The 15,225-nt window shown below is 33.3% G+C and overlaps 1 protein-coding gene across 1 annotated transcript; it reads right to left on the bottom strand.

The window, feature by feature from the left end:
* Positions 1-5,502: 5,502 nt before the first annotated feature.
* On the bottom strand, positions 5,503-9,008 carry LOC108215685 (probable auxin efflux carrier component 1b). The gene is made up of 6 exons (XM_017388228.2): positions 7,473-9,008; positions 6,521-6,794; positions 6,344-6,429; positions 6,105-6,262; positions 5,922-5,998; positions 5,503-5,806 (listed from the first exon to the last, which is right to left on the bottom strand). The coding sequence occupies exons 1-6, from the start codon at positions 8,578-8,580 to the stop codon at positions 5,740-5,742; spliced, it is 1,770 nt and encodes a 589-aa protein (XP_017243717.1). The 5' UTR covers positions 8,581-9,008; the 3' UTR covers positions 5,503-5,739.
* Positions 9,009-15,225: the final 6,217 nt, after the last annotated feature.

Raw genomic sequence — 15,225 nt, 5'->3', positions numbered from 1 at the left:
CCACTTATACTTGCAAACCGAGACCATTCACTTTACATGAAAATAAAATTAATTAGTCACTGTATTTTTCAAGTATACAAATATTTTAAAAAAAAGTAGTGCTAGGTGCACATGATTGTGTACAGAAAATTTGTACATAATGATGTGGCAAGTGATGTGGTGGGTTTTAATTGAGGTGCTTGATGTAAATGCAGGGGGGCCATCTAATTAAAATCCACCACATGTCATTATGTACATGTTTTTGTACACAATTATGTGCATCAAGCATCTTCTTTTTAAAAAACTTTACTTATACTTGCAAACTGCGACCTTCACTTTTCTTGAAAATAAAGTTCATTATTTACTGTATTTTTCAAGTATACATATAATTAAAAAAAAGAAAAATATTCATATTACCGATAGTGGCAGCATTCCAGGCTCCAGATCGTCTCTTTACATTTTATGATTTGTTAAGTATTAATATAATCAAATATTTTATAATTAAGATGGTATTTCTCTTTAATCAGTATAAAAAATTGAGAATAGTAACTTTGTGCTTTCACGACTTTTACTCCTTTTCGAACATTTTAAGAACTTGCAAGTCCTAACTTGTTTTCACTTCTACTTCACTTTTTTATTTTGAACAAGAAATCATTTATTTTTAGGGATGGCAATCGGTCGGTTTGGTTCGGTTTTAACGAAAACCGAACCCGAACCGAATAGTGTTTTTCAAAATCGAACCCGAATCGAATCGAATCGAAAACCGAAGTTCAAAAACCAAACCCGAACCACCGGTTTTCGGTTCGGTTCAGTTTGAACCGAAACCAAAAATTATATTAAAAAAATACTTAAAAAATTTATCTAAAATATGGGTTCATAAACATTATTCAAAAATTAACATATCCTTAGATTATTACAAGCATATTAAAATATGCATGATTAAATTAGAAATTACAATAATTCATAATTAAAAAAGAAGCTCCATTATTTTTTTCAAGTATTAGTTGAGTATTATTAATTCAGCTTTCTAAAAAACCTTTTATTCATTCAGCTTATTAAAAATAAGTGTAGATTAATTCTTATACACAAGAAAATAAATATCATGTTTTAATATAGAATTGTATAGATTTAATGTTATTTATTTAGTTAAACAAAATTTCTGATAATACTTTTCCTTTTTAGAAATATTATTTAATACTAGATTATGTCTTATATTAAGAGAAAAGAAAAATATTTAGTATCTGTAAATAAGTTTATATCATATTTAATATTTGAATACGTAATGGAAAATGATTAGAAAAAGATAGCAATATAATAATTATTTTTTTACACATATCTTGTCATCTTGTGATAATGAACACGTTTGATGTTTATATAGATATTATATGTATATTATATAATGGTATATGATACATATATAATATCGGGTTCGGCCGGGTTTCGGATATTCGGGTCGGTATTGGTTCGGTTGACCTAAAAATCAAACCCGTACCAAATTCAATCGGTTTTTAAAAATGAAAACCAAACCCGTAACCAAACCCTAAACGCCAGGTTCGATAAAAACCATTCGGATCGGTACGGTCGGATATCCGTCGGTTCGGAAAATTCTGTCATCCCTATTTATTTTAAACTCACCCAAATGATCTAAGTTTTAATATATGCCAAATACTCCTTATATGAAATTTCGAATGTGGTGGAACAGATGCAGGATTTAGACAGCATGATAAAATCTGATAAATCATCATTAACCTCTCCAGAGTCCATATAAAATAAAGTGGAAAAAAAAAAAATACTCCCTCCGTCCCATCAGATTCTTTACAGTTTCTTTTTTGGGATGTCTCATCCAATTCTTTACATTTCAAAACTTACCAAAAATAGTAAATGGGTCCCACCACTTCCCAACTTTTCCTTTCTTTTCACACTACTTTTACTTCACTATCTCTCTTTTATACATCAAAAATTGATGGGTCCCGCCACTTCACCCACTTTTCTTTCTTTTTTCCACTAATTTATACATATTTCTTAACCTCCGTGTCCAAACCAAACGTAAAGAATTGGCTTTTAAAGAATTGGCCGGGACGGAGAGAGTATGTTAGTATGGAAAAGCCCAGTGATTTATGAATTTAATTTGTATGAGTGGATTACAAGACTATGAAAAAGCCCAGTGATCGATAAGTAGATTTGTGGTGGTATATGGATTAAGGCCCATTACAAATTATGTCTCCTCATGGGCGAAAAGATGTATGAGAGGGATGTTCAGGGGATGATGGGTTGTTTGTGATCTTATCTGGCTGATCAAACTCTAATCAAACAACTAGATTAGAGTCTTTGGTTTATGCTTGCCAAGTGCCAACTAGGTCTTAGGATGAAATCGTGTTTTTTTCCTCACACCAGAACAATTTATAATATAAAATAAAATTGACAAATTTATAAATATAAGATCCGGCCTCTATATTTATCAAAATATTTCCTATTTTACTATTAACCTCCCAGTAACCTCTTTTATCTTGAACCAGAAAAAATCTCGGAAAGTTTAATCCTTAAAAGGAACTTTCGATAGCACATGTATCATTATTTGTTCTTAAATTCAAGGTGGTTACAGGTTATTTATAAGCGCAAATCTTAAACATTTGTATAAATTTTTAATTTATTCGATAAATTTTTCCGTTTAGACAAATAATGCGACCGTGGATCAAAAATTCAAAATGATCCCAACGTCTGAACTAGAGCAGTAAGCTTCCATAAAAAGCGTTCAGTTAAAACCAAAGCAATTGCAATCGAATGAAATGCAAATAAGTTGCAAGGAGTGGCTGGTGACAACGTAAGTGACGCATGTTTGCGGAGTAGTCATTAAAATAATTACATGAAACACGATTTTAATCATTCCGAACACTGCGATCACATCAAATGCATTTCATACCCTCCTTGATTCCACTTCAGATCATTATTTTAAATAAATAATTAAAAAGATGGCTAAGAAGACAAAATGAATTATTACTAAAGACGATAGTGTGATTGTTAAATGTTTGTTTCGATTGAGATTGGTGTTCACTATGTTTATCCATAAACGTCTATATTGATTAGCACCTAATCTTTTCCCTGCAGTGGAGTTTCTTTCCGGAGTAAATTACAAATTACGTATTACCGGTTTGCTAATCCCGCAATCAGGACATCACAAGTGTAAACAAAATTGACTTAAGGTTGCTACGGACGATAAAAATCTAAAGTTGGTGTTGTTACTTTTTCTATAAAAAATGATCGAAATCATGCAGGTCTGTCGTTAAGTGTGAAAATGACAAAATTATGTAGGAGTATGATTCTTTCTTTCTAGTAGCTTACTTTTAGTTGTTAAAGTATCGTATTTCTTGAAATATTATAACGTTACATCTGCAGTGTGATTATGACTGAACAAGGCCAACCCGAAAACAGGGAATATTAGCTTTATTCGCTCTATATATTAAAAAAACACGATGATGATGATGAAAGGGAGAATAATTGTTTTATCCAACCGGTTGTCATATGATATGGAATGATGGAGTTTAGCCAAATCTGGGAGATTATATTATGTTATTAGCTGAATTTTGTAAAAAATAATTTCATAAAATATGCTTCCCTTTTTCTGCTTGCGTAATACAGTATATAATTTTTGAGATCTCTATTTACCCCATGCATAAATTTTCTCTCCTCTAACGGTAAATTACGTGACCGGATAAAAAGAGGTTTCGAATTCACTTTACTCAAATACAGTAGGCAATTGCAACTCACCCAAATATAATGAACTTAAGACCGGCTCCTGAGTTTTTTTGGGAGAAAGCAAATGAAAGCAAATGTGTTTTTACTTTCATCTTATTTTTGAAGTGAAACTTTTGAAATGAAAGTATATTATTATATTTGCATCCATTTCACTTGCTTTCTTTCTTTTTGAAAACTTGAGAGCACAAAGTGAAGTAAAAGTTATATTATTTTTACTTCATTTTCATTTGCTTTTCTCCATAATTATAACTCGAGAGCGGGGTGTTAGTATTTACCAACCTAATTGAACTAGAATTTTTTAGTGTTGCAATACCAAATACTTCTGGAATTTATACTTGTTAGATTGCAAAACATAGGCCTGTTCAATGTGGCCCATATTTTAATTGAAATGATTTGTGGTTAATCCAAAAACAAATCTCAAATAACTTGAAAAAAAATTGAGTTATTAAAAAAAACTCAGATAAATTTCATATAGTAGGTTTTTAGTAGTCGATCGAGTAGTTCGATTTCGATCAGTAAAACCACGCCATCAAGCAAGTACCAGGGAAGGATGATAATTCGAACTTGCGGTGTGTATCTGGGAAATTGCATGCCAGAAAATAACAGTAATGGATGAGCAACAGAAGAAACAAGGCACTATGGATCTGTCTAATCAGGTGGCATACACTGAGTCACTGATACACAAACTACTTTCTCAAATATCTTGTCGGAGCATATGCGATTCTCCTTTCTTCTGCTGTCGGATACTAGTACGAGTATCATTTTCAACGATCGGTCACTCATGGCAAGGAGCCAAGGACAATCTGTTTGTTCAAGTCAGTAATTTAATTATTCGGTGTTTGATTTCAGAGTTCAGACCGGTGTTATAAAAAAACAGAAATCAGAATTATTTGACAAAATCACAAAATATGAAATGATTATTAATTAAATTAATCAGATAATTAATTAATAATCATATATTTGATCAGTTTCAAGAAGCTACGGAGCTAATTGGTGATTAGCTCTAATTAAGAGCATCTCCAATCAGACTCTTTAAACAAACTCTTAACTCCAAATTTAAAGAGTAAGTCAAGAATTAGAGCTCTAATGAGCTCTTAGAAAGCTCTTTGAAAAATTAAAAGTCTACTATTTCTTTTCTTTTAAAGAGAATCTCGTAACTCTTAACTCAGTATAATATTAATTTTCCTCATATCTTCTCTCTCTTTAGTTAACTTTTAGATCTCATTTATATAAAGATAAATATAAAATGTGAATAGGAGCTAAGTATAAACAGTATTATCAGAGTTATCACGTTTTTTGATGTATTAACTTATTAAGAGTCGCATTTTATATTATTATTTAAGGAATAATTTAAGAGCACCGTTGGAGACACTCTAATAACCGACATTTAGCACAATAGTTCGGACTAATAAATTTTCACTTTTTAGAAAATACAAAACTTATCCCACTGCCATTACAATTCGAAGTTTTGAACTGCATACAAGTTGAAGGAGATGGTTGGTTTAGCAAATCCAAAGAAAATAACCCAGAATTGCCAGTTTTTGCCCTTTGCGTCGATTGCCAATAAGTTATAAATTGAATGCCCTTCTATTATTGAAGCACCACTTTATAGTGCCAATATTATTTTGTTGCCAACATAACTCCGTGTTTTGGGCAGAGATTCCAGAATGAATGCAAATATTTTAAAGTTGAGAGCGACTTTGTTTAAGAGGTTTAAAACAAAACAAAACAAAACATGCAAGCTTCACTTTCTTGGGGACAATGGAGAAGAAACAACAAAAGTAGTAGTAACATTTAGCTGCTATTAAACTTTCAAAATACAATATTGCTTCTTCTCCATACTTTCACATCCCTTTGCTCTACCAAGTCAGCTCCATATTCTATCTTCTTAGTTAGATGCCACCCAAAAATATACTACTAAAATAAACATCACTTAACCGGTTAACAGGGGTTAGTTTTCCAAAAGGTTACTTCTTTTTGGACTGCAGCAAGAACAGGGCTTCAATTTCACACCATCAGCAAGATGTAGTAAACCAGTGTGATCGGAAGTGCTATCAGCATTCCAAATATAACCCTGCACCAAATTAATTTTAGCGTTGAGTATCCAAGTTGCGGGTTTATAATACCTCATACTAATGTTGATTGCGGATAAATTCAGAAAACAATGTTCATCCAGCTTCAAGACTTACCCGGTGCTCAGGATGTCGGGATGAACATTGTACTCCTTAGCAAAGACAAACGGGACAATTCCTTGTGGAAGGGCTGCCTGGAAAAGATCAAGGACCAAATGTTTATGAAGCTACCGAACCAAGATACAGCAAGGGCATAATTGTATGCTCAACTAGACAAGTCTGTTCGAACACACAGCTTACCTGAACAATGGCAATATGCAGCAGAACTCCTCTCAAACCAACCACAATTGAGGAAGCAGCCATGACAGCAGGACCCATGAGGAATCTAACAGCCATAGCAAAGGTAGCCACTTTGTTTCCACAAGCAATAATTCTAGGCTGCAATGCCATAAACAAACCTGCAATAGATGCCATTACTATCAGATGTGTCGAATAACTATTGGAAGGGAAAACATCACTGGAACTGACCGACCACATACCAAGACTAAACATTGCCATTCCAAGACCAGCATCAGAAAGTATGGCTATTGACTTTGCAATTATAGCAGGCATTTCGACATCCCATCTGAAAAAATCAAAATTTGAACAATGTGATGCTAAAACTCTGTAGTTGGAGATGAATATTTTCTAGTATGTAATTCAAAAAAAATTCATACTTGTAGCAGACCAATGACCATGTGAGACCGAAAAGGCTGGAGTACGTGTTTGGATTCCGAATAAGTTTCCTCCACACCATGATCAAGATAAGTCTGGTCATGACACTAGTAGGTGGCATGGGCACAGGCTTGATTTCCCCATTGGCCAATGATTTAGGATTCAACTCAGCTGAACTTGAACCAAGCTTCGGTAGCATAGGGCCTTCCCTCTCAACTCCAATCTGGACTTGTCGGTTTTCAAAGCTAAACTCATCTCGACGGAATTCATCGTAATCTAATCAACACACGATTTATTAGATATATATGATGCGGTCATTGTACCAAGTGCATGATGATTAAATTCTTCAAAATCCACAGTTAAAGAAATCAATTCATAGAACTGATGCAGAGATATACTTGATCAATAAATAAATATCTAGAATGTGTAACTCTGTCACCAGAGAACAGAAACCATGGCACACCTATCATAAGTAAATTATATCACTTTGGCCATAATATCAACTGGATTGTTACTCGAAAACTTTGAACTTATGAAATTTGACCTAAAGGTCTGCTTTGGTTAATAATCTAGTATTCTCTTTATCCTCCTAATAATGCAATTCTACAGCTTAAAACACTTCCCAATATCTGTAATAAAACAGGCTTTTCCTCAAGATTAAACTCTCATATTTGTTGCAATATCGATCTCTCTACAACGTTCAACCTAACAATTCAGGTCTGCTTCCTTCATCTATAATTTTATTCGCACTCTACCATCTTAAAGTTTAGTTCAATGCAAGTCCACAAAGCAATCAACACAAAATATGAGCACACAAGTAGCCAATTAAATAGTGACAGGACAAAATTTAGGAACTTGAACATATAAAGAATTACAAATTCAACAAGTACAAGACCAAGATTCAAGAATATCCTCAGCCATAAGAATCTTAAACAATAATGACAGGGCAAGTACCTTTAGCATGAGCAGCTCCATTGAGATCATTGCCATACTCCCCTCCTCTAAACACATGAATCCCTCCTTCAGAAACCGGGGAAGCACTCGAACTCCAAACAAACATGTGAAGATCTTTTCCCCCATCTGCCCCATTAGCCTTCTTCTTGGCTCCCGGTCCCGAAACAGGCGAAAAAATCCCAGCACTAGGCGGTGCAGGGTACCCTGCATTCCCCTGGCCATAAGCCCCATTACCCTTAGTCTCATCGAAACCCAAATTCCCAAAATTTGATTGCCTTGGACTCGCATTAGTAGCATTCTTTCCATTCATCATTGAATAGATATCACTGTGATTAAAACTGGAGCCTCTAGGTGTTGGATTTCTTGAGGATTGAAGAGAATAAATCTCAGCATTGCTCAAATTGGATGGCCTTGGTGTGTAAGAAACACCAGAGTGATGCCCATGTGACCTCCTTGAGAAAATCTCTGATCTTGAGCTAGCTGATTTTCTCACAGTGACATGTATTTTCCCATCTTCCCCAACCTCAGCCTCAGTCTGCAATGGCTCTTTACCATCTAAAGATAAAACATCAGAATCAACTCGAAATGATATAATAGAGTTAGCATTATCAGGAAATTGCTCAGCAATGAGAAGCCTAGCTCCCCTATACTCAAACAAGAACAACATCAAAGTGTACCAAATAATACACTGTAAAACAACAATTTGCACCATTAGGCTCCCTGAGGCCTCACCATACATGCCCTTCAAAAGGGGGATCCCCATCACAAGAGTGTTGGGGAGTGTGGAGAGTGAGAACAAAGTGATGGACCATTCAAGAGAGCCTCTAGAGCTGGTTCTTGACCAAATGGCTAAAACCCCAAGAACTATGAGTTTCTGAAGAGTGTCTGCAGCTATGAACCTGAAGTTCATTGTGTAAGGATTGTTTGTAGAGATGAAATGAAAAGAGAGCAAAGGGACTGCAAAGAGAGCCACAAATCTGTTGATGCCTGAACACTGATCAGGTGTGAAGATTTTCCACCATTTCACTGAACCATAAGCTAATATCATGGCCACATAGAGTGGAACCACAGCTGTAAGAACATGGTAAAAATCTGTTAAAGTTATCATCTTTCTTGGTTCAACAAAGGGTTTATGTGGGTTTTAAGAAATTTTGAGAAATACCAAGATTGTAAAATGGGTTTTCAAACTGATTCCCCCAGAGAGAGATGAGAGGGAAGAAAACAAAGAGACGGGAGTATTTATTAAGAATAGATGGCAGACAAGAGAAATAAAAGGCTGAGTCTGTTCAAGAAAGCTTTTTAGTACTGTATAGACTAGTTGCAGTGCTAGTCTTCTTAAATCTTAATGATCATGACGATGGTAGTACTGTATATGTGTAAATATATGTGTATGTGTATGTATATGTGTAAGTATGGTAGAAGAGAGTATCTTGCAACAAAAGGAAAAAGGAACAAACAACACAGCATTGGGGAGAAAAATATAAACAAAAAGGAAGAGAAAAGTGGGAAAGTGAAAACAAACCAAACAGAGGTGCTCAACTGGTTTACTGGAGGAGAGTGGGCTTATAAGATTCTCTCCACTTTTTCTACTTCCATATATTGTCCAGAGTATGTTAATAAATCTTTTTTTCTTCATTCCCAATAAAGAAAAGTGGGTCAGTGTGAGCTTATGTTAATTACAGAACCGAGCAACATTCTACCGTTCATGTTTTGTTTTCTATAATCCTGGCAAGGGTCAGGTTCCGCGCAGCTTGATTAATACGGAGAACTGCTATAATACTCATATTGATTGAGCATGGTAGTCTTATCGAATCTTTCTTTACCAAGTCAGATAATTTATACCGTTCAATGTTCATTTAGCTAGGTATACGACTGACTCTAAAATTATAATACCTCAACTGGGGAAATTCTCAATTTTTTCTTTGACGACACAAAGAAGGTAAAAACAGTGCTTGTTGGTAGAAGCAGCAGCATGAGCGGCTTTTATTTCTGCAATTTATTCTCATGTCAGATGAAATAATTGAAAAAAGAAAAGAAAAGATTATGTACAGTAGATCTGGATGTGGACCGGGGTTTCATACTTTGTGATTTAATGTGAGAGATGGATGCAACCTAAGAATGGGTGCTGGGTGCTCGATGTTGTCTTGTTTACGGACACACTTTTGTCAGCTACCAGTAATAAAGTTTAAGACTTTTAGGTTGAGTTGCAGTAATGTGTATATGCATGTACAATTATTTGGACTGATGGTCATTGCCGAGTAGTATCAATAGATGGGTCAGATTCTTGTTGTTAGGTTTGAGCCCAATTCATAAAATTCTAAACTTATGGACGTCCCCGTTTATATTGTTTTATTTGATTTTTTATGATCAAATTCATCAATTTGACCCTTAATTAATAATTATTTTTATATGATTTTGAAAATTGAAAAAAATATATTTTAAAATAGAATAGGTGTAGATTTTAATAATATATTTTTCACAATATTTTCTAATTATTTTATATATGTAAATTTCAGTCAAAATTTGATCAATTTGACCATAAAAAGTTAAACAAGACATATAAAGTGGGATGGAGGGAGTGTATTTTTTTTCATATTTTTCTTTTCTTTTGAAATTATATCCCATTTTAAGGAACGGATTTTCGAGTATGTGATATTGGCACATTTTAACATTATTTTTTAGGTTTGTTGTGAATTTTCGTTTGTTTCAATTTAATCTAACTAATAATGATGACATCTTTCATGCACAAATATCTTCACTAATCGAATTCTTCATTTTATAAAAAAAAGTCATTGTTATTGTACGTGAACTTGCACTAAAAAGATCTTTTAAGGAAATGGATTTGTTGACATCGCTGTTATTTTTATTACAAAAATAAAGTTAATAATCAATTCAGTGAGATTCACGTATTTATATTCCCCATATCTCAGCACGTTTTTTACATTATGAGACCTATTTTGAGATTTCTATAATATAAAATTTTATAATATTTTTCCTTGAATAAAAATTTTATATTTAAATTTTTATTATAAAAATTAAATTAAATACTCCCTCCATCCCATTTTAAGTGTCCACTTTGCAAATTTCACAAATAGTATTAAGAAACATTTAATGTAATGTTTTGTTCATTATCTTTTCAATGCTAATCAGCTTAGTTTTCATACATATTAATTACGCACCTCATTAATTACTCTATATTGGACCTTTCATCACTTCAAATTACACTGTACATTCATAATCTCTCTCAGTATATTTATGAAGGGTTGTTGGTTGTATTTAATACTATATTGGAAATAGTATAAAGTTTACATGGGTCAAAGAAGATGACACATATTTTGGGAAATATTTTTTTAACAAAGTGGACACTTAAAATGGGATGGAGGGAGTAAATATTATGAAATTATATGTTATAAAAAAAACTCAAAATATGCGTAAACAACGAACGTAAATAACCAGGACGAGGACGGAGGGAGCAATAATTACCTCTGTTCTAAAAATCGGTGATTAATCACGATTAGTGACCGATTAATCTCTGTTCCGTAGGTCGCCGAACTGATTAAATTTCCGATTAATCACTAATTAATCTGATTAGTCCCCGATCAATTCAATTAATCACCGATTAATCCCTTTCCGTGACTTCATCGATTAAATCCGATTCCCACTTTTTACGACACTGGTAATTACTCGGCATAACGGAGCTCATATTTGACATTCAAGTTTTAAAGCGGCAGAAAGAAAACCTAAATTGAGGTCCCGCGGCTTGGAGGCCACTTTAAATTGTACTAAGTTGTTTGTTGATAAATAGGCAGGCAGCTTGTTGGTGATTAAATTTGACCTTATGGCTATCGTATCGACATATGACCCCCCCGGAGGTTATGCTTTTGAAGCTATAATGCTTCATAGCTAGTGCCTTCCAATGAGAACGCTCCACTCGTGAATAAAAAGTACACACATGCGTCTGCTTTGTTGGTGTCTGTGGGGGTCTATGTTTCCTGGTAGGTCTTGCTATTCTTCCTACTTCATGGCTTTACATTTTAATCCTCCACATAAATTTCTCCAACCTATTTTTTCTATTTATTAGAAAACTAGCCAGTATTTCGTTGCTTTTGCAAGACAATTACTGTCGCATTGGCTGTGCTATGCAATTTAGACAATATTGTAAGAAAATTTTCAATCTAACATATTTCTTATCAGGTAAATCCTATTAATGATGTAGTTGATGATCCCTTTAATATCGATTATTTTAGTCGATCTTGTTAGCTACGTTTATCATCAATAGGCCTCATATTACCAAGATGTCAAAATTGGATTGCATGATTATGACAAAACTGTATCATTTTAACAAATATATTTTCTACTAACGTTTGATAGTCGATTTTGTTATCCTTGTTGATCCGAGTCGAGCAATTACGAGCAATAGTACGCCATTTCATACCAAATTTCCTACAGATTTTATGATAGGAAATACCTTTTCTTAACGCAATCAATTTAGACAATTCCAGAAATTATTTAGCTAGATTTATCAGTATTGCTCTTAATATCAGCTTATAGTAACAAGGTAAAAACAGAAAAAGTACCTCCCTTCTGTTTTCATGAAACTTGAAAGTACCCAGCGGTTGTAGTCTACAATTAATTATTTGGGATAATTAATTTATACTTTGACCCATTTTTGATTCGCGTCCTTGAACTAAGTTTGTCAATTTATGCATCTTCAAACTTTGTAAATTTCCAATTCAGGTCCCTCCGTCAATTTTTGACTAACAGAAGTTAGTAATTAGGGTTTTGAATTTGGGGGTTTTCAACTCGTTAATGGATTGTTGAAATTGATGGTATGGGTAGTTTCGGGAGGTCAAACCGAAGAGATTCATGTAGGTTTCAATGGCGGAGGATTGCCGGAATGATGGCCGGAATCAATGGCCATTTTCCGGCCGGCGGAGACATTGCCACCATTCCGGCAATCCTCCATCATTGAAACCTACATTAATCTGTTCGGTTTGACCTCCCGAAATTTCCCATACCATCAATTTCATCAATCCATGAACGAATCGAAAACCCTCAAATTGAAAACCCTAATTGACTATTCCGTTAGTCAAAAATTGACGGAAGGACCTGAATTGGAAATTTACAAAGTTTGAGGATTCATAAATTGACAAACTTAGTTCAAGGACCCGAATCAAAAATGGGCCAAAGTTCATGGACGTATAAATTAATTATCCCTTAATTATTTATAGTTAACCTAAAATGTTTTACCCAGCAAAACAAATTTTTTAACCTAAATATATAAAATCAACCACTTAATTGAACGCCAAATATGCTGGTTGTTTGTTTGGTATTCACTGTACGCCATGGTGTTACAATCCGAGGAATTCTCAGTTGGGCTATATCAGTAGTTTGTTATAATGGGCCTTGCATTATTTTTGTCGCATCTCTATATGGTTAGAGCCTTAGAGGTCGCTGGAGGCCCAATGTATATATAACAGCTTTTCTCTTTTATACCGGGCATGAGCTTTAATTCATTTTCAACTTTAAAATCGAAACATGTTTATTTATCTAATAAATTAGAAACAAATTTAAGTTAAGTTGAGATATTTTTTCAAATGACTTAATTTTTAATTTTTTTCATAAGAATTACCCATATGACATAAATTATGTATAAACTATTATTATAATAATTTTAATAACTCATATATCATTAATAAAGTTTTTCTTTTGAGATCTAATTTAATAATGTTGCAGTAGGATATTGTCAATTATTCGTAGTTTTTAACTACTCTTCTGGTTTCGCAGGAGTCGAGCACCAACTATGAAGTGGTTGAAAAACGTGAGATAAGAAGCATCAGCGATTATGGTATTAATCTGGATCTGGAAAGTACTGAAATGAGCATAATTTTTAAGATAAAAGACGCACGAGTAACGAGTTGAAAACAAAAACTCAGTTATGATAATATATATATAGAGTACATTATTGAAATTAAGCGACGAAGAATGGAACCGAGTGTTGAAGATAAATCTTGACGGAGCTCGGTTATGTTCAAAATATGTAGGTTCACGTATGAGAGACGCTGGTAGAGGAGCATCCATCATCAACATTTCTAGTAAATTCGGAAATTCAAGGCATTGGAATTTGGAATTTCTACCATGTATAATTACATGTGTTCCATCCACATATCCGAATTTTATCTGCGTAAGCTAAACCACTATATCGCGAAATTCTTTGCTTATTAAGATCGAGTAAAACTTTTAGTCATTACGATTTGGAATTAGATCCGTTGCATGCGAGGCAGTTGTAATTCCAGCACATTAATGAAATTTAGCTCGAGTGGTCATTTTGTTCAACTACGAACTAGAGTGCAACTTTCAGACAACCTTAATAAGTATACGTAATTTCCAGAATCTAATAAGTAATTTTCAGAATCATTTACCTAACTCGCTACAAAGAGTAAGTAACGAGAACATTATAACCTAACCGTCCAACTAACTTTTACTGATTCTCTATACAAGCCAAATCAAGACTGATTCAGACATAGAAAAGATATCTGATATTCTGACGTTGTCCAATTGTTCAGCTCACAAATAAAACAGGTTAGCTGGGAAAGATACTTTCGGTACGAAATTTTCAACAATTTAAACAAACAATCTCGAAAGGCTCATTTACAACACAAACGGGAGTCACATGCTCATCTAATGCAGCAAGATTAATTATACCAATGTTCTGAGCATTAAACCAGATTAACAAACCGGTTTTGCACAATTTATAGCTAAATAACAAAAGTAGCTACCACCACCAACTGGGTAGGGATTGGTATTAAAGAATTTAAAGAAAGAGTAGCCAACAGCAGGCATTGATTGACCCACATCTCGTCTTGTTGGTTCGCCACACATCCTGCTTGTACATGGATCCCAATTCCCAATAGTCTGCTCTGAGTTTATAGCAAATATAAAGCGGCCAATTGAATGCAAATCAAAAGAATGTTAAAGTTCGTAATACCAGCTCATCTGTTAGCTTACGGTGCATGCAGAAATTGGGCCAAACACCGTGGTTTTCATCAACTGCTTGAGTTAGAAACAACTTATCGGTATGGTCTGTATAAGAAATTTATAAGTTAGTTTTCAGACTTCTAAATCATAATATAATAAGTTTCAACTCCTAACTTTTTTAATTAACATATTTTTATTTTAAAATTTGATTTTAAAAATATGTAAAGGACTGTTTTAAAAAATAATTTATAATAATTTGTTTTTATATTAATAATTTTTATATGCAATAAATTGTAAACATCGAAAAATTTATTCAAATACTTAAAATAAAAGTTACTTCTCACTTACAGTTAACTTCTCATTTATAAACAGTAAACACTTTTTTTAAATTACGTCAAACGGCCTCATTATTTGCATAACATTAGATCTTTTCGTTGAATTTAATCCGATTTTTCATGAGCTGTTTGATTGAAAATTTTCATAGCTTGCATCCGGATTAAAATTATTACTTGAGTATAAGTAGTATGTAAAATCGTGAGTATTTAATTAGAATTTTAAATTATTATTTCAGAATTTGCAGTATATGGACTGTTATTAAAATTAAATAAATCAAATAATGCCATTGATTATAAAAAAATATTAATATTTTTGAAAATAGTAATAGAAATATGTAATTAAATAATACTATTCACGTTATCTGAGTATAAAATAATTTTTTACTGTCAAATAATTATCGATTTCATGAATTTTAAACAAAATTCAGAAACGGGTCTTG

This window comes from Daucus carota, chromosome 4 (genome assembly GCF_001625215.2).
Source record: "Daucus carota subsp. sativus chromosome 4, DH1 v3.0, whole genome shotgun sequence".
Classification (NCBI taxonomy): Eukaryota; Viridiplantae; Streptophyta; class Magnoliopsida; order Apiales; family Apiaceae; genus Daucus; species Daucus carota.
This window is presented reverse-complemented; position numbering and strand designations above follow the sequence as displayed.

What these genes read in the sequence shown, in the direction of transcription:
- LOC108215685 (XM_017388228.2), bottom strand. Translation starts at nt 8,580, where the DNA reads ATGATAACTTTAACAGATTTTTACCATGTTCTTACAGCTGTGGTTCCA. An exon ending in TGGAGCTGCTCATGCTAAAG is followed by an intron (nt 6,795 to 7,472) that starts GTACTTGCCCTG and finishes TGTGTTGATTAG; the next exon opens with ATTACGATGAATTCCGTCGA. An exon ending in TGGTCATTGGTCTGCTACAA is followed by an intron (nt 6,430 to 6,520) that starts GTATGAATTTTT and finishes TGATTTTTTCAG; the next exon opens with ATGGGATGTCGAAATGCCTG.